The sequence below is a fragment of the Peromyscus leucopus genome, chromosome 6 (assembly GCF_004664715.2).
Source record: "Peromyscus leucopus breed LL Stock chromosome 6, UCI_PerLeu_2.1, whole genome shotgun sequence".
Taxonomy (NCBI): domain Eukaryota; kingdom Metazoa; phylum Chordata; class Mammalia; order Rodentia; family Cricetidae; genus Peromyscus; species Peromyscus leucopus.
In genome coordinates, this window is record NC_051068.1 from 122,735,564 (window position 1) to 122,760,339 (window position 24,776).

A 24,776-nucleotide genomic window follows, 5' to 3' on the forward strand; every position below is an offset into this window, starting at 1 on the left:
ATTCTCTCTCTTCTTACCTGGTGTCATCAAAAGAATGATACTTTTATATTTTATTGGAGACCAACTGTATGCTTACTGTAATTGAAAAGCCTGGGCTTTAAATCTGTTTTGGTCTAGTTTTGTCTGTTTCTTTTCTTCCCTTCTAAAATATGCATAATAATTTTTAGTTTATTTCCTATCAAGGACTTGTCTAGTCCATAACATCTACTAGGTTGCATGTTAAAGCTAATATCTTTCCATGTCCCTGGAATTTACATGATGTTTCAATAGCTATCCACCCATTTTAGTGTCATGATATCTAGAGACCTTTTCCTTTATAATGGAGTCATTTTGATGCTTGATAAAATTTAGCACTTTTTTACCCCTTATATCTTTAAGAACATAAAACCACAAAGATTTTCAAACATAAAAAAGTAAGATAAGCATCCTTGTAAATCATATTTTTTCTCATTATTTCCTTAGACTGCATTATTATTAGTAGTATATAATTTCTTTCTCTGTATCTCTGTGTTGTATTCTTCATCAGGTTGCTGATTCTAAGTTTCTTCATCATTGTCATTGATTTGCTTCCATTAGTACTTACAATCCATGAAGTTTACTAAGCATCGCATACAATTGTTTAAAGTAGTATCAATCATAATGGTGATTTTTTTTTCCTGTGTATTAAGGGGGAAAAGCTTCTATTCTTTATGTAAAAAATAAACAACTCATCTCCATTTCAGTCTCAACTACACTATTTTGGTCTTCCACATATCCCATTTCTCTTTTACCTTTGTTTAATGTGTTTTAGATGAATCACCTCATAGACATAAGCCTTGGACTTACCACTGATAAATCTGCTTTAATTAACCATTTTCCCATTACAATGATGAATTACCTTTCCAACATCATGCAACTGATGGTGATAACATTATTCAGGCATGTACTAATATATACTATGCTTAGAGAAAAAAAATCACTAATTATAGTACTGTTAGCCTGCTACATGATTTATATCAGAGTTCTCTGGGCACCAAGTACAAGTTTTTCTCATCTAAATGTACATTTTTATTTTTACATTTTATGAACATTTTGATTAATGCTTCCCTGAGAAGTTCATTAGGGATTGTAGCCCCTTTGATAAGTCACTAAGTCTTTCTCTTAACACGCTGTTATTATTTGCCCTTAGGGAATTAAAGATTATAATATCCTGACAAGGATCACTCAGCTTGGAATAATTATCTCACTGGTTTGCCTTGCCATATGTATTTTCACCTTCTGGTTCTTCAGTGAAATCCAAAGCACCAGGACCACGATTCATAAGAACCTCTGTTGCAGCCTTTTTCTTGCTGAACTTGTTTTTCTTGTTGGGATCAACATCAATACAAATAAGGTAGGCAACCCTCCCGCCACTGTGCTTAATTCTTATTTTCCATAGTATTTTCTCACTGAACAAATCACATAAACATGAACTATAATAAAGGTCTTAGTGGGTCAGACATGCTAGATAATTAAGTTATCTCTAATAGGTTTTTATAATGCTAACATATCTAAAGGACATACTCGTCAAATTCATTAGACAAAAAAATCCTTCATTATGTGAATTGTTGGGAAAACCAAAATTGTGTACCAAAGAAATACCTGGTTTTGTATGGGCATTAAGCAAAGACTAAAGAGAAATCGAAATGAAGTTGCTTTTAGGATTGAGAGTAAGCATAAAACAGGTGGAGTGACCTGGGGCCTCACCAAAGAGTTTCATAATTCATTAATCTGTATTTGCACAGAAGCAGGTCCTATAATGGGGTTAGACATATAACACATTTATTAAAGGTTGTGTTCATGAGAAAACATTAGGATTGCTGGCTGGAAGAGGGAGCAGACAAGGTCTGACCCTAAGTGAAGGGAAAAAGGAAGAACAGTGCACTTCTAAGACAGTTCATCATGGTTGCCATGGAGTCCTTTGAGGAATCCTTTACTGATCACAGCATGCATCCTTGGTCTCTAGGCAACTGGGATGTCTGTAACCCAATGGCTGACAGCAGCCCTAGGTTAGGGTGTGAGCAACACTGAAGTTGACACAATAGCACCTTCCATGCACTGATTCTAGAAATGAATTCTTGGGACCACAGACCAGGAAAGTGCCTGTGCCTTTCTGTTCCTCCAGGAAATCTTCCCAGGACTGAAGCTAGTAACTAGTCATTACCTTTTCCTTCTGACTTAGGTACCATGGAACATCCATCTAATTAGTTTACACAAATTTTACTATGCTGTGCAGCAGGATTCATGACACCTCTGGATTGTATGCACCTCTCAGCCCTCCAGCGTGTATTTCCTCTTCCCCCCTTACAACTATTACATAGAGTATTTTTGTCTACTCTTCTCTATTTTATCGACCCATTTTTAAGCTCTATCTCAATACCAATTTCCTAAGTGGCTTCCAAATTTCAACTTCTAGAAATCTTTCTGTTTCCCAACTTTATACAAATGTCTCCAACATATTTTGACATGTAATCTCCTTATTCTTGAATGATACTATTTTAACTTTTTATGTTTATTTATTTTATATGTATAAGTGTTTTACCTGTATGTATGTATATGTACCACTTGCATGCCTGGAGCCCAAGGAGTTCAAAAAAGGCCATTGGATCCCTTAGAATTGTAGTTACAGATGGTTGTATGCCATCATGGGTGCTGGCAACCATACCTTGTGTTCTGCAAGAACCAGTGTTCATAACCACCTAGCCATTTCTCCACTGCCTATATTTTTTTAAGAAGGGAATAAGTATGTATGTTGTGTGGTCTCTCCAGCAATAGATACTATTAATTTTAGTAATTACTAAATTAAATTAAATTACTAAAATACTATTTCCTAAAATTACTAATCAAGGTATGGCTTGCTACCTTTTCTATTAGTTTTTATAAACCTAACTACAGGGGCTAGAGAGATGGCTCAGTGCTTAAAAGACCTTGCTGCTCTTGCCAAAGACCATAGTTCACTTCCCCATACCCACATCTGGTGACTCAAACCATCTGTTAAGTCCAGTCTCAAGGAATTTAACACTCTCTTCTGACCTCCAAGGATACCACCTGCATATAGTACACAGACATATAAGTAGATACACAAGCACACACATTCTTTTAAAAGTAAATTTAAATCTAATTCCAGTAATAATAAGTAAATACTCATGAAAAATGTTTAACTAAAATATATTTCAAATGTATGTAGTAATCTTACAACTAGAAGCAATTCTACAATGGGTATTTTGGTAAAATGTACTATTTGTACATCTGAAGTATTGTGCTTTATCAAGATGCTCCCTTTCTTTTGTATGGTTTAACAATAATTTATATTCTTTGGACTTTATCAATATGGAAAGGAGAATTATGTCCAGACAGTAGTCAATTTAAACCATCATACAGCCACTGAGAAACAAATAGTTTAGGTCTGAAGAGTTCCCAATTTATGCTAGAAGATCAATGCATAAAAATGACAAATCTTTGGACTAGACAATAGTGTAATTTTATCACAGGGTCCATTAACACTTCCATGGATGGAGTGTAGTTCTTTTAAATCAACTACAAAGTAGCACATCTTAAAAACAAAACTTTTGAGAAATGAGTATTTTAGTGTGATTAGTCATGATATAAAGTGACATTCATGAAGAAATTTGAGGGATATGATAATTTTAAAGAAAATTGTGGTGGTATTGTGTTCCCCAAAATATTGTGCACCCTAATAAACTTATCTGGGGTCACAGAACAGAACAGCCACAATATTAAACATAGAGGATAAGCGGTGGCAGCACACGCCTTTAATCCTAGCATTCCAGAGGCAGAAATCTGTCTGGATCTCTGTGAGTTCAAGGCCACATTGGAAACAGCCAGGCATGGTGACTCATGCATTTAATTCCAAGAAAGTGAGCCTTTAATCCCAGGAAGTGATGGCAGAAAGCAGAAAGATATATAAGGCATGAAGAGCAGAAACTAGAAACATTTGGCAGGTTAAGCTTTTAGGCAGCTGAGGATCTGGCAAGGTAAGGTAGCTGTGGCTTGTTCTTCTTCTCTGATCTTCCAGCATTCACCCCAATAACTGGCCTCAGGTTTGATTTTATTAATAAGACCAGTTAAGATTCATGCTACAGAAAATTTTACTTATCGTTTCTTCCTTCTTTTGCATTGTAGTTGGTCTGCTCTATTACTGCTGGCCTGCTTCACTACTTCTTCTTAGCTGCCTTTGCCTGGATGTGCATTGAAGGCATACACCTGTATCTCATCGTTGTGGGAATCATCTACAACAAAGGGTTTTTGCACAAGAACTTTTATATCTTTGGCTATCTCAGCCCAGCTGTAGTTGTTGGATTCTCAGCATCCTTAGGATATAAGTATTATGGTACCACCAAAGTGTAAGTAAAATGGACTTTGTGAGCATTTGAAAGACACCACTGAATACTCTGCATATATTTGAGAATGTTGTTTTGCTATAGTCTAGGCAATGTATTTACTGATTTTATCTCTCACTTTTCAGATGTTGGCTGAGCACTGAAAACAACTTCATTTGGAGCTTCATAGGACCAGCATGTCTAATCATTCTTGTATGTATATAAAAACTGCTTTTAAAGCTTAAGGGTTAGCTATGGTTGAGAAGAAATTTCCCAAACTAGACATTCTGCTTTGTAAAAACTGATTACGAACATTTGTGTCTGTCATTTGGTACCATTTAACATATTGAACTAAGATGGAGAAAAATACATAACTTATAAGTGAAAAGCAATTGCCATTCATTTATTTTCTTGGGGAAGGATAGGTTTTTTTGCATAGTATAAAATAACGATGACAGATGTATCATTCTGTCTCCTCAGTAGCGTCTCTGCATCTGAAATACTGAAAGTGTGCCAACCACCTGATAATCTGGCATTTCAAATGTTTACGTTATTTAATCTTTTATCGATGATCGGTCATCTTTGAAAATTAGACTGTCATCTTTAGTGTTTTGTCGTCTTTATGTACCCTGTCATCACAAAGTGATTTTAAACTAAATTGCAACATCAGAGACAAGAACCCACTATTTCTCACAAGCAGACAAGTCAACTATTGATAGTCCTATTTCAACAAGGAAGAAGGCCTTTTAATTCTTACTGAAAGTGTTTTCAAACCTACAAATTTGGCAGGTATTATATGGTCCATTCTAAATAAAGACATTTTTATATGTCTCCCGAGCATTTCTGAGTGCTGAAAGTTTGCAGCGGCCATTCTGAATATAACAGTCTGTCAATGAGTCAGGGAGGCCTGACAAGATGCAAGAATGGAACGTGTTGTCAGAACAAAAACTGTGACAATATTTTGGACAACTTTGTCCCATATGATTTGGCCATAAACTGATCTCCTTTTCCTTTTTCTCTCTTTTCTCTTGAATCTTTTATGGCTGCGAGGGAACTGTTAAGTAGAAATGACTTCATATGTAAAGCAGAGAATTCTCATCAAGCTTTTTTTTGCTAGTGATGTGGATAAAATCAAGTATATTAAAAAAAATTATGCTTCCTGATGACGACAGATAACTGTTTATTATTCTCAGAATTAATCAGGCAAATGTTTTTAAAACTACTGGGTAAATATCTCCTGCAATTATTTGAGCTAATATAATTTATTATAGCTCCAGTGTTACAGTCCATACTATAGTACAGATCAAATGGTGTCCAATTCATACAGCTTCACTGGTGGTTTTTATATGAGTATTTCATGTGAAAACATTTTATGTGTTCTGTTCTACTGATTTCTTCTCATCAAAGCAAGTGAATGTTTGGTGAACAATAGTTCTTCATGCTTAGATGAACATGGAAATCTAGGAATTATACTGAAAACAGGAAGAAATGGGACCATGTTTCTCTAAAGCAAAATGGTAGTATTTTTCTATGAAATCATGTTTTAAAGTTGCATACACATGAAGATACATACCTCAGAGTGAATTACTCAGACTCTGGATGGACTGTCTAAAACGGAATCCTGAAAACTTTCCAAAAGTGTAAGGTAACTCCATCACAATGTTCTAGTTTGGAATGAGCAAATCAGTTCACCTCCATGCAGTTTTATCATGCTAATCTTTCCCAGATTAACCAGAAGGTGGAGTTCCTAAAGAAACAGGTGCAAGGCCTCAGCTGTCTCTATAACATAACATTCTAATTATTGTGTCTTATGAAATACCCCAAACTGTTAATTACTGTATCAAAGTGAATTAGTTAATTCTAGTCATCCTGACTCTGCAGCCACACTTACATATCTTGTGGTGCAATGGTATAATGTGCTATCAATTGAACTGCTTCCTCTTGCCACATTCCTTGTTCAATGATAAAGTCAGAGAAACTGTGTGCCAGCCATTTTTTTTTCTTGGACTGAGTCTCCACATATTTTTTATAAAGAGACAGTAGGGCAGTTGATGTCTCAACCCAGATAGTTCACAGTTAGGAGTCCTTGGCCACAATAGAGGGCAATGTTTCTAGACCTTTTTGTTTTTGCTGCCAGTGTTAAGGAAAGGCAGTGATCACCCAAGAACAGCAGGGCATGGTGAACACACTTTTATGAGCTCACTGAAATATGTCTCCTGGTTGGAGGCCACTTGTGAGCGCAGAGACCATCACCCACTTCTGATCAGGGTTTCCTGCAGGCTTCACACTTCCTAGAGTATCTAACAGAGCAGAAGGAAAAGAGTTATCATGCTGTGTTCCTAGAAATGAAAGAAGAGGGAACACACAAAAACCTCAGCTCTTCTACAGAGAGATATATGTAGGCATACTGGTACATAACTCTAATCTTAGAATTTGAGACACTAATGCAAGAATATCAGGACTCCACAGTCATCCTCAGCTACGCAGCAACTTCAGACCAGTCTGGGCTAAAAAAGAAGACCCTGTTTCAAAATAAAACACTACGAAAGAAAAGGGAGAGGAAGGAAGGAAGGAAGGAAGGAAGGAAGGAAGGAAGGAAGGAAGGAAGGAAGGAAGGAAGGGGGAAAAGGAGAGAAAGAAAAGGCAAGAGGAAAAGAGAAACAAGAGAAAGGGTCACAGGCTCCCCAGGCCAAATGATGCTGCAAACAATTAAGAGAAATTGTTGGATGGAAATATGGCTGCTTCTCTCTGACGATTAAATAGGACCAGTGTAGAAACGGGGTACTATAAATGCCTATGTATAAAATCTACATGGAGATCATCATATAAACCAAAAACAATAAGTAAGAAAAGAACCAAAGGACAAAACTAAGGTGATGTCATAAAGTTTCCCCCTACCAGTAGGTGAGCAGATCATCCTGTCCCAAATGGGGAGTCACTGGACCTAGACAAGGAACACACAGAATCCAAGACCCAGTCATGCAACCTCCCCAGTCCTCTACAGGGAGATAAAGCTTGTGAACACACAGAGTAGAGATTTCCTTATGTATGGAGTTCAGATATTCAAATCTTATCATTTGTCACTGGGGGACAGCGAACACCTATTCCTTGGAAAATCACTGGGAATGTTGTGGTGGGGAAGCATGCTGAGCCATGTAACAAAGTCCCAGATAGTGGAAGAGCGATTCAGCACGAGCAGCTCTGTGACAATGTGACAGTGACTCCCCTGCATGCAGTAGGAGCTCCAACGAGAAAGCAGACAAAACACAGCAGAGGACTGCACAATAACATCAGTGGCCTCGGAGAGACCAGGAGGCCGTCATAGCCTCCCGATAGCCCTGACCAGGATGGAGGGCAGCAAGAGCAGGTTGTGCATTTATGTGAAGCAGGACAGGGTGTAAATGTAAACCTTTCAGCCTGGGAGATTCTTCTGGAAAATGAGGAAAGAGCAGAGCAAGAAATATCACTGAAACCAGGCACCACCATAGGCTTTTTCTTCCGAGTATTCAAGAATTACCTTTCCCACAGCTGTCACGCTGGTCTAGAGTGTCATTTCTAACCAACAAACTAAACTAACCAGTTACTGGTTAAACTTATCTCGTACTCCACCTTAACAATCAGGCCTTTTCTATCCCCCACTAAAATTCTAGTGTTAATAATAAGTATTTGTTTTACAAGTTACTACACACTACTCTGATACACGTGGCTAGTACTTAACACTCTGTGTCCTTCACTAGCCTATGGTTTTACTATCCCATTGGAGCATTTGAAAATAAGGTTTGAAAATGGTGACTGGCTTAAGCTACAGCTCCATAAGTAGGGCATGACTATTTCTTGCCTTTATTTAAACCACAGCTTTCATTTTTTTGACTCTTCTGTAATTACCTCTGATCTGTTTTCCTGCCATTAGATCTCATTTTGGGATAGTCTGAGCCAAAGTAAATTCATTGCCTACTGCCTTGGCCTTAGTGCTGACAGTTCTCCTTGCCTAGACAAGCCACGACCAGGGAGTAATGATGGATTCCTTGGGAATACACTTCTCTCTTCCTGTTTTCAGCCTTATCTTACCGTATCTCTTCACACAACAGCCTTTATCCTTGTCAGGACACTTGCTTGAAAAAAAAATTGGGAGTCTTTTCCTTCAATAATCTTGTTATCTTCTGGGAAGTTCTTCTTCCAAGAAGTATTAACTAGTGCAAAGACTCACAGGACACTTCACAGACTTGAAACTATTGTAATGTGCTCCCATAAAGTTTGGATTCTAATCCTCTGTTGTACCTTTAACACTTCATTATTGCATGTGGTAACTTTCTGTGTATATTTTTGGGCAACCCTAGAAGTGCCTAATGAGTCCTTAGTAATCATTTTTGAATTTTTAATCGATTTGCTAATAAAAACCTAGTAACACATAAGGCCACAAGAAGGGCCATGTGGTCTTTCTTTGGGTAGTTGATGGCTCTGTGTCTTAGAAACCTAAAAGATAAATGATGCTAAAAATAACTCAGCAATGCAATAATAAACACCACACTTTATAAAGTATCCATTCTTTAGCAATTAAAAAAGGAAAATTCCAAATTATTCAGAAGAAAATCTTATGTTATGACTCTCTTATTTTTACCTTTTGTGCTAAAAAGTCAAACAAAAAGACAAATTTGGAAACAGAATTTCCAAAGCCCCAAATCATATGCATTAGAATATGTGTGATCAAATATAACACATGTGCATATGTGTGCCTGTGCTGATCCTAGCTTTTAAAATGTTAATGAATATGTCATAGCATTTAATTATGGCAAAATATAATATATGTTCCTGCTATTACCTAGAATTTGTGGTTTAAAGTACATGCTGCTAAAAAAAAGCTAACTAAAATAGAGAAAATAAAATAGAATATCTCTCTCTCTCTCTCTCCCCCACTCTCACTCTCTCATTAGGTTTTTGTTTTTTTTTTTTTTTTTTTTTGAGACATGATTTCTCTGTGTAGCTCTGACTGTACTGGAACTAGCTCTGTAGACCAGCTTACCCTTGAACTCACAAAGATTGGCCTGCTTCTGCCTCCCTAGGATTGGGATTAAAGGTGTGAGCTACCACCACTCAGCTAGGATTTTCTTGATTGAACCAAATGCTAATTAAACTAGTCCACATAAGGAATTTTCTTTCTTTCTTTCTTTTTCTTTCTTTCTTTTCTTTCTTTTCTTTCTTTCTTTCTTTCTTTCTTTCTTTCTTTCTTTCTTTCTTTCTTTCTTTCTCCGAAAATAGAGTGTTCTCCCATACAATGCATCTAAACCACAATTTCCCCTCCCTCTACTCCTTCCAACCTCCCCCACCTATCTTCTCCCCAAGTTCTACTCTTCTTTATGTTTCCCTTCAGAAAAGAGCAAGCCTTCAAGAGACAATAGCCAAACACAGCAAAACAAGATACAATAATACAAGGTGAAAACCCTCATAGTGAGGCTGAACAGGCCAACCAATAGGAGAGAAAGAGTCTCAAGAGCAGGCCAATGAGTCAGAGAAACACCCACTCCCACAGTTAGGAGTCTCACAAGAACACCAAGCTACAGCTATAATGTATACACAGAGGTCTTGTGCAGGCTCCATGGTGGCTGCTTCAGTCTCTGTGAGCCCCTGTGAGCCCTGCTTAGCTGATTCTGTGGCCCATGTTCTTGTGATATTCTCCATCTTCTGACTCCTACAGTCTTTCCTCCCCTCTTCCACAGGGTTCCCCAAGCCGAAGGGAAGGACCTGATGGAGACCTTCAATTTTCTTGAAAGCTGTGATCTTTCATTAGGATTTAAACCAAAACTGATGTACTAGAGCATTGCAGTGAGCAATCACCCAGCAGTGTACCACTCAGGTGTTACAGCATGCCCTCTGACTTCTCCTTCTGTGTCTAATCTTCTAGCTCCTTTCCAAGAAATGCCAATTAAAACTACTGAAAATGAATTATTCATATAGCTCACATGAGGTAGGACTTGTGAACATTTGAGTGTGGGTGTGTGTGTGCACGTGTGCCTGTGTGCACGCATAGGTTTTGAGATATCATTACATTTTGATTTTCATGATTGTCCAAGATTGAGAAACATATAAATGCTGTAAGACTGTATATTCCACCCTACACTTGCACTTCCTGCAGTGGATCACTCCTGTTACAGAACTTAGGGTCACTATCTATGCCCCAAGAAGACACACTTGTTCACCTATTCTTGAGAAACCAATTAAAACAGCCAAGTTAGTGTATAGAAAGCAAATAAAGGAGATTTATTCACTGTGGTCACTGGGAAGAATGAAGAGATCCAATGACTGACGTCCTGAAGTGAGATTGAAGTTTACATAGAAGGCCAAGGATATGCACACCACAGCAGTCCCTGTCAAGTTGGGGTCACTCCTTCACTAACCCAGCCTTGTCTCCGTATAGCTGTAAATCTTTTCCTGGAGAGGAGAGTTTTCACACAGGCTGGTCCAGGATTCTCTTTGCTCATCATGAGACTGCTGGGGAAATTCCAATTTATTGGTTGCCTTTGTATTGATAATTTTATACTTAAAATATCTCTTTAAAAATATATATGTATATCCATATACATGTACATACACACACATGTGTGTGTTGTACTACACACACACACACACACACACACACACACACACACACACTTCTGCCAAGTCATTTATACTTCCTTCTTCATATTTACTCTGTATTTTAGTAGATATTTCTGTTGTATGTGTATACACACCCAATTACAAACTTAGAAAAAAAAACTTGAATTACCTATAGCCTACAATATATTATATCTGTCTTTCCTCATTAGAACCTACAATTTTACCATTTCTACCCTTGCTTATTATGAGTGTGTATTTAAAACTTCCCTAAGGATGAATATTTGTTTCTAGCACTTCCTTATTAAAAAACAGTGTTGCATAAAAAAATCCAGGTCCCACCACAGCTGCATATCCATTAAGACAGTCTTAGGCAGTATATCTTGGAGGTAGAAATGCAAGTATGTGCAGGTTTTTAAATTTACATAATTATCCTGTAAAACAATTATATGAATTGATTTTTTATTCTGCCAAGAATATATGAGAAAGTCTTTATTTTAATATCTATGCCAATATTTGGTATTATTACCTACTGTGGTATCAACATGTTAGAATAAATAAGGACAAAAGAGAGAATTAAAATAGACCAAGTATTACCGGAATTTCAAGGGAGTCTCTTTGTACTTGTAAGATAGTACTGTAGAAACTTCGGTTCACACTTAGGGTTCTTAGTCTCAGTGTTAAAGAATTCAAGAATGGACTCAAACAGAAGCTCAAGGAAAATTTTATTAGAATTTAAAAGAAATACTGCAGGACAATCAAGTTGTGAATCTCAGCAGCTACCTGGGGGGAAAGAATAGAGTTAGAAAGGGAAAGGAAGACAGGAAAAGGAAGAGAAAAGAGAACAGAGGAGAGGGAGAGGGGCAGAGGGGTAGGGGAGGAGGAGTGATGAGAGAGAGAGAGTGACAAGAGTATAATTCTCAGAAGGAAAAGAACATCATCTCATTCAAGGATGAGCTATTCCTCCTCTCTCTTTAGCACACCGTGAGGTAGACTTGTCCTCCTAATTGGTGCTCCTTTGGGCAGGTGATTGCCCTGCCAAACTGGATTAACTCTTAAGGGAGGAGGCAGTGGCTTGGATCCACACACAGTGAGATTCCACTCTTTACTGTAGCACAGGTTTGCTGACACTGGGCAAAGCCTTCACTGTAACTCTGCTCAAGACATTGAGGAAGTTCACATCACCTGCAGCTCCTACTCCCTAGATTCCAGGAGCAATACAACTTTCAGAAGACAACCAAAGACATCTCTAGAGTCAAAAGTCTCCTGTGGGCCATATCCCATGCTCCCTTCACTGGGAACTGCCTCTAGTCTAGACTGTACTACTAACATTAGCTGTATTCTTGTACAAAGAGCACAGACATGAGAAATTACAGTCAAGGAGTAGGCACTGTACATAGGATAACCACATTAAAGCTATACTAAGAAATGCTACTGGTTTTTAAGTTTAATCTTGTGAAGATCAGACCACCATTTTCATTGAGAGTTTCAATTTAATGCCAGCATGCTTTTTGTTCTATCTTCCAGTGATATCTGGGATTTAAAGCATTTTAATATCCCAGCCTTTCTCTAAACTATATATGAATAAGTAGTTCAGTTTTTGTTTTTCATATTATTCTAAACTTCTTGAACAACAGATAGCTAGAATTTTTTAAAGACATGAAGTAAAGGGGTTGTTTTTTGAGAGGGAAAAAAAGCAATATAAATGATGCATTGCTGATTTTCAATATGTTCTCATACACAGGAGCGGTATTGTTACTGAAAATACTTTCAGAGATAATCTTTGGGGACTCACTAGAGAATTTCATAAGAGTTGGATAAACTTGTAAAAATTAGAGATAAAATAAAAATGTTTCTTAAAAGTACCTTAAGTCTCTCGAACCCAATTATAAAGAGGTGTCTAAAATGATGCTGATTGCAAATGCTCCCTTGTGAGCATCCTTCTGCAGTCCGGTTCTACAGGGGAGCCCAGGAGAGGAAGGCACTGATGGTGTTGGTAGGTCCACACAGTCATTAGAATTAGTACTTGGTGTACATTTGCATAATCTTTTAATCTTCACAAAACCTTTTAATATGTCTCAGTTGATCCTCACAGAAGTTTCTGCAATGCATAAAAATAAAAATAGGAACAGCATTTGGTAGATCAGATTTCACAAGATTTTTGCACTCTGGTACTATAATCTAGACTTATCTGTTTAGAAGTGCCTAGAGGGGTTCTCTACTATTTATAATTTAAGAAGCACATAAATTTCTGTAAGTGGATTGATTACAATAAAGCAAATCATTTATATTATCTTGAATCTAAGTCATAAAACCTTCAAGAATTTGTTCATGATGAATTTTTGAAATTGTTTAATTTAATCAAGAGGCAAGTACATATTCTGATCATTCTCTGAGAGTAGCACAGGGCACTTGCACAAGTCATCTGCAGCTAAGTGATGCCCCCTCCAGCCTTATGTGCTCTATTACCATCTTTCTTGGCTTCACAGTGTTCTTGGGATCAAGTCTATAACTCTGCATACAATTTATTCTAAGAGTGCCCTGTTAGTTTATTTATCTTCAAACCATAGAAATGTTTGAGAGTATAAAAATACTTCAAGTTAGTACTTCTGTGTAGGGAATCTATAAAACACCTCCATGCCAAACTTGTTTTTTTTTTTGTGGTTTTTTGTTTTGTTTTGTTTTTTTACATTAGGACTTTTTATACAAACCAAAACTTACTTGTAGTAAAATTCTATGTGGCTGACCATAATGGCCTTCACAAGTCTCTACTACTCCAGTGTCTGGGTATGTTTCTGTGAACTTGGTAACCACCCTATATAGACACAGAATAAGGAAATAGAAGTGGGGTGTTGCTCATGCCCTTCCATGCATGTTGAACCACATGCAAATGAATGTAATTTGCTTGTATGACTTGAACAGGGTACCCCAGCAGATATGTCAGAAGCTGGAGGGTCTAGACTACCTGGGTATCTCTTAGCTTACCTTAATGTGATGTCCACTGAATGCTAACCTGAAAAGGACACTGCTCAACAGTCCAGGCCAACAATGACATGCAGACCCTTCCCATAGGACATGTTGTATCTTGTAACCCACCTGGTCAGCTTTCTTACAGTGCCTCTCAGTGTTTAACCACGCTGGTTGTTGGGCATGCCCTCTCTGTACCTTTCTCTGCAACCTCTTTCTATATATGGAACCATTTTGTCTCAACCCCTTCTCATCTTTTCTCCTAGTTAAGTCCCACTTACCTTATATAATTCAATTCAAACATAGCTAAGGGAAGTCTTGTCTAACTCATTGGACTATAATAAATATTTGGCTCATGCTTTTAGAATTAGAAGTCTATACTTTCTTCTTGTGAATTCTTTCCCCAGTTTACAATGTGTGTAAGTTCTTTAAACATATGATTTTATGACTGGTCAGTATTTATCTTCTTTGGGTGGCTTTAAGGTCTGTGAGAAGAAAATATTATGGATTTTCCTTCACTATATTTTTCTTAAGGCTCAATGTGCAGTAATCACTCAAGTCATACTGTTGAGGAAATAAATGAGTGATGCACCAAGATGAATTTGTTCAAAAGCACTCTTTCCTTTCCCACAGAGGAAATGTAAGGAAAGAAATCAAGCATAAAACTTGGAAGCTTTCCCTAAAATCTGTCATGTTTACTTTGTTTTCTTCTCAGGAAGGATTAATGTCTCTGGCCAGCGAGCCTGTCTGCAGTGTGTTTCCACTAAAACATGTAATGTGGTATTTTAAATTCATCTGAACAAAATAAAATCCTGGCTAGGCAGTGCCAGAGGTCTTAAAGGCAGCATAATTAGTAAAGGGAACACTCAGGGAGTCCTTTCTGTGCTCTGTATCTCTAGTACGAAGATGAGGATAACGACAGAAACTCTACAACAGAATTACTGCAAATGGCGTTAGAAGAATATGAATATCCTTTAAAAAATAAAGGAGGAGAAAATTAAATGTTTGGGGAAACAATTTTATATGACTTTGATTTTACCCTTTAGATAAAAACCTAGCTTTCCAGGGGTGGGATGCCAGAGAAATGGCTCAGTGGTTAAGAATGTGTACTGCTCTTGCAGAGGACCAGAGTTTGGGTCCCAGCACCCAAGTCAGATAATTCCCAACCACCTGTAACTCCAGTTCCAGCAGATCTGACATCTTGGGTGTTCAAGAGCACCTACATTTATGTATGCAGCCATACACATGATTAAAAATAACAAAAACAACTTTAAAATTTTAACTTAGCAATGATTTGAATGTTGTATCTTTGAATTAAACTATGCAAAGTCTGCCTTAAAGTCTAATAAAAAGTCACTGTACGTTTATGTAAGGTGCTGTTGCTTCTGCTAACCTCCAGCCACATTTTACTCTGCAAGTGGGTATAAAAGGAGAATGTTTCATTTCTGAAACTGTAACAAAAAAGAATTCATTGTACAGCTTCTCTTCTGCTGTGACGTTGAAATGAACAACTGTGGTAAATGCTTTTTGCACACAGCTTTTCTCCTTCACCTCTGCTTCCATGGACTGTGACTAAGTACAGTTAAAACCAGCTATAAAAAAAGAGCCCATGACATTACTTACAGTCACAGAGGTCACTTTATCCTCTAGTTTATAAGTATTCCATTCTCTTCTCCCTCTTTTTATTTTTAGTAAAATATTTTTAAACACCAAAAACCTTGTAGTATAAAATATTTCTAATGGAAACATGCTAAAATATGAATTATAAATAGTTCTTTTGTTGTCAAAGATCACCATTGTTAGAACAGAATTTTTGCCATAGCAAAGAAAAGAGAGCCCTTCATTAGCCGTCATAGGAAATTGGCTGGGGTGGGAAGGGGATATATCCTAATGGACAACTGCAGTACAAAAGCTTTAATCCTTGTATCTAGGCCGTGTTTTGATGAGCACACACCACAGGACGACACACCTGTGATTCCTGACAGGTGTCAACATGGAGACACCCCTAGTCTGTCCATAAAGTCCAGGAAGTGGAACTGCAGTCTTTGCAGCCACTTGGCACAACCTTCCTCTGCTCAGTTCTTACTAGGGGGGCACCGTCTTCTGACAACTGGCAATGTACTTGTTTCTGTTTTCTTTCACTCTGGTATTTAGAGTCTAGAGAACCTTCTGCAAGTACTCCATTACTTTACTACACTCCAGCATCATTACATTTTGATGATTTATGTCTCTGTTTCAGCAGTTACTTTTGTCTTCAAATAATTTAGTGTTAATGAGAAACTTTTGTAGTAAAATCATCAAGATGTGAGACAAATTATGGTCATTTTACACATTTGTTCAGTTAACGGCTGATCAGTTGATGGCTTCTTTATACAGACGATTAAGGTAACTTGAGTATAGAATACTAATTTTTTAATTAATTAGAATTTTAGTTTTTTATATTCACATAACATGTGAATATTGAGCCTGTTAGATACAAGTCATTATTCCTGACATTGAGACTCCAAAAACAAAACTTAAAAGTAGCTCTATTCTTATGGGTCATGGATTATAGACCAAGAGCCATTATTGATTCACTATTTGTTGGACACTTACATACTGAGTATAATTCAGAGAACCTTACAATAACTGTATAATTTTATTCAGACAAAAATCTCTAAGGTAAACATTAATATTGCTCAGGTTTATGTATTAGAAAGCAAACTGAAGGCAGCTCAACAAGCCATCTAGTTAATATCAGGCCTGGAACTGAACTTAGTGCTGCTCTAGGAGCCATGTATTCTATTTAGAAGTTGAGTCATCCATAAGAAAGTGTACACTTTATTGAACGTGTCTTCACACATAGAAAACTGTGTACAGTTACTGGTTTATGCACACTGCCTAACACTATGTAGAGTACATAGATTATAAAACATTCTTGAAAAGATTAAAGAATTAAACATGAAATAAAAATACTTCATGCATTTGATATATACTCCACTAAGATATTTAAATTTCATTATCTGAAATTAAAATTTTATTTTGTTATAAATACAGTAATTAAATTATGTAAGTAGAATGTGTTTGTCTGCTTTTTATTTTGTGCTGGAAATTGAACCCAGAGTTTTGTGCTTACCTAGACAAGCCTCTGAGATGCATTCCTATCTCTACTTTGTTCAGAAGACTCCCTTAGCTCCAGTCTCACACACATGCATTTATTGTTCATGTTCAGGTGACTGTGTACCAGACTCCATCACATAAGACTATTCCAATACTCCTTAATGTCTTCAGTGATTCTCTTTTAGCATTTGAAATGATATTTACCAAATTTACTGGCATTACTTAAATTTATAGGAAAAATACACTTAAATTTGCCACCTGTTTTGCTTCCATGTACTATTTAAGTTAGTTTACTACCTCATGAAGACCAGCACTTTTCTCCAGTAGAACATGATGTTTCAAATGACTAATTAGGAGGACACATATAAAGACATTACTAGACAAATGACATAAGAGAAGGTATCTGGAAAATGCATCTAAATCTATACCGTGTATTGTCTTCACAACAATTAAACTCATTGTATCAAATGTGATCAGATCTTTATGGAGATCAAACTGATTGGTTTGTGCAGACTCTTTCAACCTGGCTGGCAAAATTTTTACTCTAGAAGTAGAAAAAATGTTCATTTGATATTTTCTCAAGTGTATATTTATTATTGGTGCTGTTTGACCACAATGCCCTTGTAGACATGTGAAGCTCAACTGTATGTGTTATGGAGATCCCTTGTTAAAGGTAGATAATGTGACCTGAGCACCCATGTACATACCTTATAATCTATTACAGTAGAGAGAAAAGCAGCAGAGGGTGAACCTACTACTTGGAGAAACAAAACTCTGCAACACTCTTGTGTGACCTGTGACTTCATACAGCCAGGATCATGTAAAGGCAACAGAGACACTCCCAGCTTAAATGTGAACACTTAATAATCCTTAGAAAATTACCAGCTGCCATGCTAAAATTCTGTTTAGACTATTTTCACATCATACATCCACATCCCTACACCAGTAGAACAAGCAAAACATATTCAGAGTGTGCCGGGTGGAAAGCCTTGTTGACTAGCGTCACATTCTCTGATCCCTGGAAAACTGAGAGGATGCCTGCCTTCAGGAGAGGACTTCTCTCTCTGCACATTGTCCTAGTCTCCACGAGCAGGCTCCATCATTGATGTTTTGACCAATTTGAATAAGAGTAAACCAATAATGAACTGACTGTTGGCCAGTTCTACAAGTCAATGCTTGTATGATGGATGTCTTCAAGTCTTAATATCACTCTAGTGTCTCCTTGCTGGTTTTCATCTGCAGTTTGATAGTTTTATAAAATATTTGGTAGTATAAACTCTGTAACCTATTAGGAATGACTCTGGCCTCTGGTCCTTCCTACCCATAATCTCAGGTGAATTATTTAATGTCTTTGTAATTCTGGTGTCCTAAGCAGAAAACAAATTTAATAAAAGCATCACCAGTTACAATTCTGTAATTATAATAGAAGGAGAAATAAGAAGTCATGAACAGTACCACATAGATCATTAATAATATTTATTCACTCAATGAATATTGGTGTTAAAAGGTATTTTTGTCAGAGTTGGTGAATGTCAGTGTTTCAGCAACTTATAAGTACTTGTGAAAATATACATTATGGCAGATCAACTCTTTATCCAAGTGCGTTTCCCAACAAGCATTGCCTGCTGGGAAAACTTTGCTGCCTACTAACATGTAAACCTTAAGAGAGCCAGACAGAGGTGGCACACGCCTTTAATCCCAGCACTTGGGAGGTAGAGGCAGGCAGATCTCTGTGAGTTCGAGGCCAGCCTGGACTACAAGAGGGAGTTCCAGGAAAGGTGTGAAACTACACAGAGAAACCCTGTCTCAAAAAATTAAAAAATTTAAAAAAAACCCTCAAGAGATTAGTATAACATCAGAATGCATGCACTGTCCCAGAGAGGTCTATTGGTGATCTTCTCTTGTGATGTTGTTTAGAGCCCTCTTGAATGCACCTATTATGTTTTCAGACAGCTTCAGGTGTTTCAATGTTTGGAACTCAACAGTTGTTTTGTCATATAATCGTATACTGTCCTTCCATTTCTCTGTTGTCTACTCTCTCTTGGGCTAGTGTGGAATCTCAGCAGAGGAATGGCTTTTAACTCTGTAGATATTCCCGTGGTAGCTATTCTGAGGCAAGTGCTAAACCAGATGGAGCACATGGTGTTGTCTTGGCCTCTGTGGGAGAGAAGTTACTCAGCTGACTTCATAGTGTTGAGAATAGGTCAACATATACTGAGATGTCATAGTTTCTGTGAACTTTCAGTAAACTTTTACCTCTTTTTATAGTAAGATTTGCAGATTTTATGTCTTTCCATTACTTTACTTATTTAGAGACAAGATCTCATGTATCCCAGCCTCATTATGTAACTGAGGATGACTTCAGTGTCTAATCTTCCTGCCTCCATGACTCTTGTGTTGATGTTACAAGTGTGCACACTACCCACTTTATGTGGTGCTAGCTATGGAACCCAGGATTTTGTGTATGTTAGGCAAATACTCTACCAACTGCATCACAGACCCTAATGAAGACTTTAACAAAGATGTTCATCAGTCCAATTCCTTGCTTCCTGGCACAGCTATCCTATGCACCGTGAGGCATTTCCAAAGAGAAAGCATGCTGTCAAATGTATGTGCATTCTTTCCTGCACTCTGGGCTTTATGTGCTTTTACCCACTTTCTAATTTTGAAGCATGTGAGCAGTCTTTGCACATACATACATGTTTAGGTTCTATGACAGGATCTGAAATTTTACCCCCTCAAACTTTGACATGCTCTTTTTACGCTGTTAGAAATTGGTCTCTGTAGAGAGGAAGACAGCCTTGGAATTCCCTCTAAGATGTCTTGTCCTCAATGATGCAGGAATTTGAGTGTGAACACATGAAAGCCTGTAAAAATGAGGCTTAACCTACAAAATAAACTGTGTCAGGCCAATTGAATTTTAGATAAATAATGAGTTGTGTGTGTCCCAAATATTGTATGGAGCACACACAACAAAATACTCATTGTGTTTCTGAGATTTAAACTGGCAAGTAACATGTATATTTAGCATACCAGGCAATGCTGAGAATGGAGTACAGCGCAAAAGAGATTGAGAGGAACTGGAAGGAACAAGTTGCATGGGTGACAGTTCAAAGGAGGTCAGCTGTTAGCATAATTAATCTTAGTCATTTGATTTAAGAAACAGGAGCATAATCCACAAATAATAAACAAAGACAACCTTATATAATTGATTTTTCATTAAATACATAGAACGTTAATAATAAACAAGAGCTAATGATAAATGATTGTATAAGGGTTAATTTTTACTTATGCATAATCAATCATCATCCATAGGGACTTTCATTATATATGCTAACTGTACATATATATGTACACATACATATATATATATGTATGTATACATTACACATACACCTGTAGATTTCCACATTTCTTTGTCTTCATTGCCATAAAAATGACCAGAGTTTTTCAGCATGCATAATGCACATGTGTCTCACAGGTACACAGGTCAGAAGAACTGCCTCAGTTCTAAGAAGCTCTCTGTCCTGAATTCAACCCTACCAGAGGCTCCAGGGGAGAACTTGTTTCTATGGTCCTTCATGTTCTTGACCAAACTCAGTTCCATGTGAGTGCAGGACTGAAGACCCAGGTCCCTGGCTGGGTGAAGGGCCTGCTCTCTGCTTGTAGGGGCTTCACAGAGACCCTCACATGCAGCCAGTTTGTCTTCGGAGTGGGCATCTCTACCTCCATTTCTCTTCGGAGGTTTCCTCTTTTTTGCTTTCTCTTCTCTAGACCGCCTTTGTCATCAAGGCTCACATGATTAGGTGGGGCATAATGGCATTATTCAATGTCATCTCTTCATCCGAGAGTCTACAACCTTCCTTCTACCTGAAGCATCATTGTGTGTGTGTGTGTGTGTCTGTGTGTGTATGTGTCTGTGTGTGTGTGTGTGTGTGTGTGTGTGTGTGTGTGTCTGTGTGTGTGGGTGTGTGTCTGTGTGTCTGTGCCATACTCACAGATACTAGTACTACAGTATGAAAAATCTTGGAAAGGCATTCTGCTTACCACATACCCCAGTTTTTCTGAGACAGTGTATGATTTACAATTTAACTGAAGCATTTTCAGAGATTATTCCAACTGGGAATAAATAATAAACATAAAATTGAACAGAAGACAAGATTACAACCCTTTGATTCTAATTTTGCTAATATACAATTAATGGAGCATACTCTCTTTGTTCTCAAACTGAACTGCTTCATTATTTAGAAAGTGGTCTATGGTTTGGAAAGGAATAAATGCTTTATATGGACACTCAGTAGTCGAATAGAAACCTGGTGTTTATTCAAGACAGAAGCATGTTTGTCTGGTGCCAGTTATTTTAAAGGTATTAAAACTATTTGAAAGGACATGTAAGTTGTAATCATGACACAGTCTTAAATGAACCTGATTTTATTTGATATAATGAAAAATTAAACTGTGAGTCTAAAAGTACTGCAAAAGATATTTTTCCATTCTTTTCTGTGAGATCCGACATCAGCATATAAATGGCTTCATCAATTATTGAGGAAAGACTAAGAAAAGAAAAATGACTGATTGAGATGCTGCATGTTGAATTGTGGATTTGAAGCCCTTGGTTGAAGGTATCTGAAGGTCCAAGTCCTTCAGAGTTCTCTCTTGCTCTCTTGTCTGCTCATCTATTTAAATTTCATTTTAGGAAAAATTTTAAAAGGATAGAAAGACTACTTAAAGAGTTTTTTAAATAGACTGTCAAATAAAATATATGTTTCAAGCATTGAAATACTGTTGTTAAAAATAGATCATGGTGTAGACAAAGACCACTTTACAAGGGCAAATGATGTTAAATTTAAACTAACACTTTCTCTTCAGTGTTAATTGTTCATGACACTGATTACACATGGCTTTCTTAATTCTCTTCTGTGCTCCAACACACAGCAATAAACCCTAGAGTTATTTGGTTTGCCTTCTAGGGCTTGTTGCTTGTTTATTTCTATATAGGTATATTGGATTCTGGGACAGAAGTCTAAACTTTCAGGCAAAAACTCAACAATGAAAGTCCATTTATAAGTCCTGAGCCCTTGTGCATTTGTGAAGCTAACACTTAGTTATAAATGACAAAGGAATTACAACTAACAAAATTATGAAAACTATGTCCTTTATGATTGTATCAGAATCATAGCTTACATAACCTTCAAACAGTTTAGGTAGATGCTAATGAGAAAATGAAATTATTAATTAACATTAACATGAATGCTTCTCTTGTATTTAAAGATTACTCATGCTTTTAATCCTATAATAATCATATAGATATCACCACATAATCATAATGCTAATAATGTAGTGCCAACTATTTAACCCAAAATGCAAGTGTCTACTTATCATCTAATCTCAAGGTAGGTTAATCACAAAGAGTCTCATTATCAGAAGTTTTGAATTCTACATCAAGTTGTTTTAAGGTACTCTTTGCTACTTTAGTTCAGATCCTTTACACGGATTTACAATGTATACTTATAAAATATTTTCCCCTTCTGTGTAAACTGCAGAGATTAAACTTTACTTCCTTCCCTACATACATAAAGCCACATGCCTTGGAACACCTTTAGATAACATTGATTATTTATATACTGCTTATTAATCAATAAAAAATCATTTAAAGATATTTATATATTAATGGGCCAAAAACTGTACAAGTAATGTTAAGAAACAAATGTAGGTGTTGCTCCTGGGGTTATGCTGATGCACCATATGATTCTGTAATGTTGATATGGTAAACTTGACTATCTGAAGAAAAATTCAAATTATTTCAAAATACTAACACTCTAACTAGAATTATTAATTTTTAAAAATCATTTTAACTTTACTGCAATTTTACCTTTACATTTAACATATCTGCAATGCAGTATTTGAGAGCTGAGATATGAGGATCATGATTTCAAGGCTGGCTTGGTCTACACAGTATGACCCTGACTCAAAACAAAATAAATCTATGGCAAAAGAGGAGAAAAAAATTCCCTTTTTATTTCACCCATACAGCACACATGACACCACTGTGTTCACAGAACAGCCACCAGTTGTGGAATATGTTTTTACACTGTGTGAAGATGTGTCACTATGATTGGTTTAATAAAGAGCTGAATCGCCAAGAGCTAGGCGGGGAAAAAGTTAGGCAGGATTTCTGAGGACAGAGAGGTCTTGGGGAAGAAGAAAGGCAGAGTCGCCAACTGGACAAAGGGAGCAAGACAAAGAGGAGAGGTAAAGCCACGAGTCATGTGGTGACACATAGATGAATAGAAATGGGTTGATTTAAATTATAAGAGCTAGTGGGACAAGCCTAAGCTGTAGGCGGAACTTTTACAGTTAATAAGTCTCCATGTCCTTTCTGAGAGCTGGTAGTACAAAGGTGCATCTTTCTCTCCTTCCTCCTTTTTTGATTCTCTTGTGACCTATAATTGATGAGGTTCTGGAAGATCTAGAAAGGACGATGCCTAACCCCTCATTCTAACCTATGGCATTTTGCTCTCCTGACATTGGGTTGATGAGCATCTTCAGGTTACCTACTTACCTTCTCTTCTCTTAGTAAATCCACAACAACAAAAGATCATGTCAGTTTTATTCAGGAATTTATACGTACCAAGCTCTCACTGGTGTCTGACACTGGATAATTCAGACCCTTGGGAAAATTCCTAAAATAAATAAAAATTTAACGCCCAGACATTTGTGCTATCAACACATAAAAATAAAATATTTGAAGTGTTCTTGACACTTTTCATTAACTTCTCTATGTTTACTATACCTTTTGGTAGAGATATCTTAAACTTTTTTCTTTACATTTGAAGAAATGTGAGCTTATGGTATAATAATTAACCTCTCATGTGTCTAGCACCACATATTTTAAACAACCTATTCATGAAGGTAAAAATTATGGATCTAGAATAAATTCTTAATCACTTACTTTATCTTATAGCTCTTTGTGGACAACAATAGTTCACTATTAATATATCATTAAATGCAGAGTTTCAAAGCAATTGTGGCATAAATCATTTATACCAACCAATTTTTGAAGCATTTTTATTACATAAAATACATATTCATGTATTTATGGCATTAACCATTGTGGTGTCTAATTTCGTGCAAAACTATGGTTTTTCAAAGGTATAAAATGTTACATATTCATTTTTAAATATTAAATCATATTTATTAAATATTATTAAATAGACATTTCAGTTCATTATTTGAACATCCAAATAGGGTGAAACTGTCAACTAAATCAATTTAAAAATACTTTATCTCGCCTCTGCAATTGCTAAGGTCTTTTAATGGAAGTATTACTGTAATTGGAATTAATTAATCATATAATTAGAAGTAATGAACAGTTGGAAGCAGAAAAATGGGTAGAACCCTTATTCCTTTCAGATTTCATCTCAAAGACCTTTCAATGGGTAAATGGCAATATGAAATTCTCTGACCCATTTCTTTATACTTATTTTAATAGAATTATTCAACTGAATTCAGAAAACATCTACAAAACTCCTTAGGATATAAGAGATGTCACTCAGAGATAGAACACTCTTCCAGTGTGTGCAAGGTCCTGATCCCCATCTACAGAATCATGAACAATAGATAAAGAGATAACCTTACAATAGGGGAGAACCTCCTGTAATGCTAAGTTCCTAAATTATTAATATAAGAGCTATCTAAAATTATGGCATTTGGTATTATCACTCCAAAATGTATTTTGAAAAATCCATTTAAGCTAACATA

General features: G+C 36.7%; 1 protein-coding gene across 2 annotated transcripts in view; it reads left to right on the forward strand.

The window, feature by feature from the left end:
- Window positions 1–24,776, forward strand: part of Adgrl4 (adhesion G protein-coupled receptor L4) — a 95,849-nt gene that overhangs the window by 65,620 nt on the left and 5,453 nt on the right. The window contains exons 10-13 of one of the 2 annotated variants that reach the window (XM_037207216.1): window positions 1,169–1,372; window positions 4,162–4,382; window positions 4,505–4,571; window positions 14,816–15,593. In XM_037207216.1, coding sequence (XP_037063111.1) covers window positions 1,169–1,372; window positions 4,162–4,382; window positions 4,505–4,571; window positions 14,816–14,917 — 594 coding nt within the window. In that variant the 3' untranslated portion in view covers window positions 14,918–15,593. Of the gene's footprint in view, window positions 1–1,168; window positions 1,373–4,161; window positions 4,383–4,504; window positions 4,572–14,815; window positions 15,594–24,776 lie in introns of those variants that run through there. The other variant, XM_028879126.2, reaches the window with a different exon arrangement.